At 45.6% G+C, this 3,484-nt stretch overlaps 1 protein-coding gene across 4 annotated transcripts in view; it reads left to right on the top strand.

Annotated features, from left to right (window-relative positions):
- Nucleotides 1-3,484, top strand: part of WIPF2 (WAS/WASL interacting protein family, member 2) — an 81,891-nt gene that overhangs the window by 54,477 nt on the left and 23,930 nt on the right. For 3 of the 4 annotated variants that reach the window (XM_011998952.1, XM_011998953.1, XM_011998954.1), the window contains exon 2: nt 291-422. The exons of the other annotated variant lie outside the window; for it this stretch is intronic. In XM_011998952.1, the coding sequence (XP_011854342.1) occupies nt 360-422 (63 nt within the window). In that variant the 5' untranslated portion in view covers nt 291-359. The remainder of the gene's footprint in view (nt 1-290; nt 423-3,484) is intronic. 4 annotated transcript variants of the gene reach the window in all.

Raw genomic sequence — 3,484 nt, 5'->3', positions numbered from 1 at the left:
AAAAAAAAAAAAAAAGGACAGAAGTCCTGGACACCTTACCAGAGAAGAAAAACAGATGACAAGTAAGCATATGAAAAGCATATGAAAAGATGTTCAGTATCATAAGTCATTAGGAAACTGCAAATTAAAACAATTGATTTAAACAGATTTGCCAGGCTCTGGACTGTATCACAGTGGAACTAGAAGATGAGGTGTGCAGTCTCTTTCAGTTGTCATGCCCAGTTCTCTTGTTCTCCTGGGCACTTGTATCTAATGGTAAAGCTGTTGTTATGAATTTGTTTCATTTGCAGGTATATGAATGACCTAAAGCTACAAATAAAGACGGAGAGAGAACAGTGCCAACTGGGAGCAGGGCAAGAATGCCAATTCCTCCTCCCCCGCCACCCCCACCTGGCCCTCCTCCACCTCCCACGTTTCATCAGGTAGGTAGTCCTTCCATCAGGCTATCTCAAAACCTTTGAGTAAATAGGTTGATGGTCCTCACATATTATTATTATTTTTTAACCCCTTTGGTTAAAATTTCTAGATTTTCCTACCTGTAGCATTCCTATTCTTTCATTCTGTTTTTAACATTCCAGATTGTTATTCCTAGCATTAAAGGATACATAGGGCTTCTTTGTACAAGACATAGTGTATAATCAATGACATGTGGTATAGGAAGGTGGAGAATAAACAAGTCCATCTTCTTCAGCTGGTTCTGATTCCTGAGATGTCCTCTTAGGACCATAATGGCATGTCTGCTTTCCTTGTCCTGGTTCACTCTAAATGGAGATTTGGACAGGTGGCATTGGAGTAGGAGCTAGTGTTTTCCCCTAAAACTATTTGCTGTATGAAAGTTAGTTTGTTGTTTCTTTGGCATTTTTGAGAAAAAGGTAGTGAGGAATCTTTTTTTTTTTTTTTTTGAGACAGTCTCGCTCTGTTGCCTAGGCTGGAGTGCAGTGGCTCCACCTCCTGGGTTCAAGAGATTCTCCTGCCTCACCTCCTAAGTAGCTGGGATTACAGGCATGCGCCACCACACCCGGCTAATTTTTGTATTTTTAGTAGAGATGGAATTTTACCATGTTGGCCAGGCTGGTCTTGAACTCATGACCTCGTGATCCTCCCGCCTCGGCCTCCCAAAGTGCTGGGTTTGCAGGTGTGAGCCCCCGCACTCGGCCTGAGGATTCTTAGTGGTTGTCTCTTGATACCACTTCATCATCTTTTCTATTCAAAATCAGTTCATTTTAAAGCCAAGTCCATCAAGTCCAACACCTTATCAAGAAGGAAAGGAGTTTTGAAATGTGTTGGTTCGAAGACCGAAAGATTCAATAATAGGAAAAAAAGCAGTGTGGTTTTTGAACCAAACAGGAAGCTACTTTAACCATACCTGGATTGTGATACCTGGTTTCACATGAGAAAGAGGGAACCTGAGGCCAGGCGCGGTGGCTCACACCTGTAATCCCAACACTTTGGGAGGCTGAGATAGGCGAATTGCTTGAGGTCAGGAGTTCGCAACCAGCCTGGCCAACGTGGTGAAGTCATGTTTCTGCTAAAAATACAAAAATTAGCCAGTTGTGGTGGCAGGCGCATGTAATCCCAGCCACTCAGGAGGCTGAAGCAGGAGAATTGCTTGAACCCAGGAGGTGGAGGTTGCAGTGAGCTGAGATCACGCCACACTCTGGCCTGGGTGACAGAGCGAGACTTCGTCTCAAAAAAAAAAAGGCGGGGGGGTTGCTGGGCGCAGTGGTTCATGCCTGTAATCCCAGCACTTTGGGAGGCCGAGGCGGGCGGATCACAAGGTCAGGAGATTGAGACTGTCGTGGCTAACACGGTGAAACCCCGTCTCTACTAAAAAATACAAAAAATTAGCCGGGCATGGTGGCAGGCTCCTGTAGTCCCAGCTACTTGGAAGGCTCAGGCAGGAGAACGGCGTGAACCTGGGAGGCAGAGCTTGCAGTGAGCGGATATCATGCCACTGCTTTCCAGCGTGGGCGACAGAGCGAGACTCCGTCTCAAAAAAAAAGGAACCAAAGGAACCTGTATGCATTCTATTTTTGTAGAATTTGGAAGTAAAAGTAACTTCAGAGAAGAGTAGGCCACAGGTGTGTGTATGCGTGCATGCATAGGTGTGTATGTGTGTTTATGTGTATATGTTAAGTGTTTAACAGTTGAGAAATTGTACCCTGAAGAGGAAAAGTGACTTGCCTATCTAATTTGTTTCAGAACTAGAACTAGAGTTCAGGTTTACCCACTTCTGTTTGTTTTCATAACCTGTAGTTTTTAGACATTTTGTTTTAAGAATATGTATGAACCGCCTTTTAGATGAAGTTCTGTGTGGAAGCCCAATAAATGAAGTAGATAAAAGCAGAGCTTGGCCGGGCGTGGTGTCTCACCTGTAATCCCAGCACTCTGGGAGGCCGAGGCGGGCGGATCAGTGGACATCAGAAGTTTGAGACCAGCCTGGCCAACACGGCGAAACCCCATCTCTACTCCCATCTCTACTGAAAATACAAAAATTAGCTGAGTGTGGTGGTTGGGAGCCAGTAATCCCAGCTGCTTGGGAGGCTGAGGCAGGTGAATCACTTGAACCCTAGAGGCAGAGATTGCACCCAGCACTTTGGGAGGCCAAGACGTGCAGATCACAAGGTCAGGAGATCGAGACCATCCTGGCCAACGTGGTGAAACCCCATCTCTACTAAAAATACAAAAATTAGCTGTGCGTGGTGGCATTTGCCTGTAATCCCAGCTACTTGAGAGGCTGAGGCAGGAGAATCCCTTGAACTAGGGAGTCAGAGGTTGCAGTGAGCTGAGATCACACCGCTGCCTGGGTGACAGAGTGAGACTCTGTCTCAAAAAAATAAAGCAGAGCTTGTATGGTTATAGTCAGGGTAGAAAGAGGAGGCAGTCAATGAAGGCTTTTAGGTAGGTGGTGATACTTGAGCTGAGTCTTAAACCATGAGTAGAGCTTAGCCAGAAAGAAAGGAGGGAGGGAGGGCACTTGAAGCTGAGGAAGCAGCATGTGGAAAGATACTGATTTGGTGTTAATTAATTAATGAATGAGACAGGGTCTCACTCTGTTGCTGGAGTGCAGTAGTTCTGATCATAACTCACTGCAGCCTCTAATTCCTGGGCTCAGTGATCCGCTTGCCTCAGCCTCCTAAGTAGAGGGGACTACATGTGCATGACACTGCACGTAGCTAATTTAAAAAAAATTTTTTTTAGGCTGGGTGCAGTGGCTCATGCCTGTAATCCCAGCACTTGAACCTCTGTCTCAAAAAAAAAAAAAATTTTTTTTTTTTTTTTGTAAAGGCAGAGTCTCACTTTGTTGCCTAGACTGGTCTTGAACTCCTGGCTTCAAGTGATCCTCTTGCCTGGGCCTCCCAAAGTGCTGGGATTACAGGTGTGGGCCACTGTGCCGGCCTCGTGCTGATTTGTAAGAAAGCATATAGAGGTTTAGATTATTGCTTGAGGGGATGTGGTAGCAGATGCAGCTGGAGATGTACGC

Source organism: Mandrillus leucophaeus, unplaced genomic scaffold (genome assembly GCF_000951045.1).
Source record: "Mandrillus leucophaeus isolate KB7577 unplaced genomic scaffold, Mleu.le_1.0 Scaffold58, whole genome shotgun sequence".
NCBI classification, from domain to species: Eukaryota; Metazoa; Chordata; class Mammalia; order Primates; family Cercopithecidae; genus Mandrillus; species Mandrillus leucophaeus.
The sequence above is the reverse complement of the archived record's forward strand: the minus strand, read 5'-3'. Positions and strand labels throughout refer to the sequence as shown.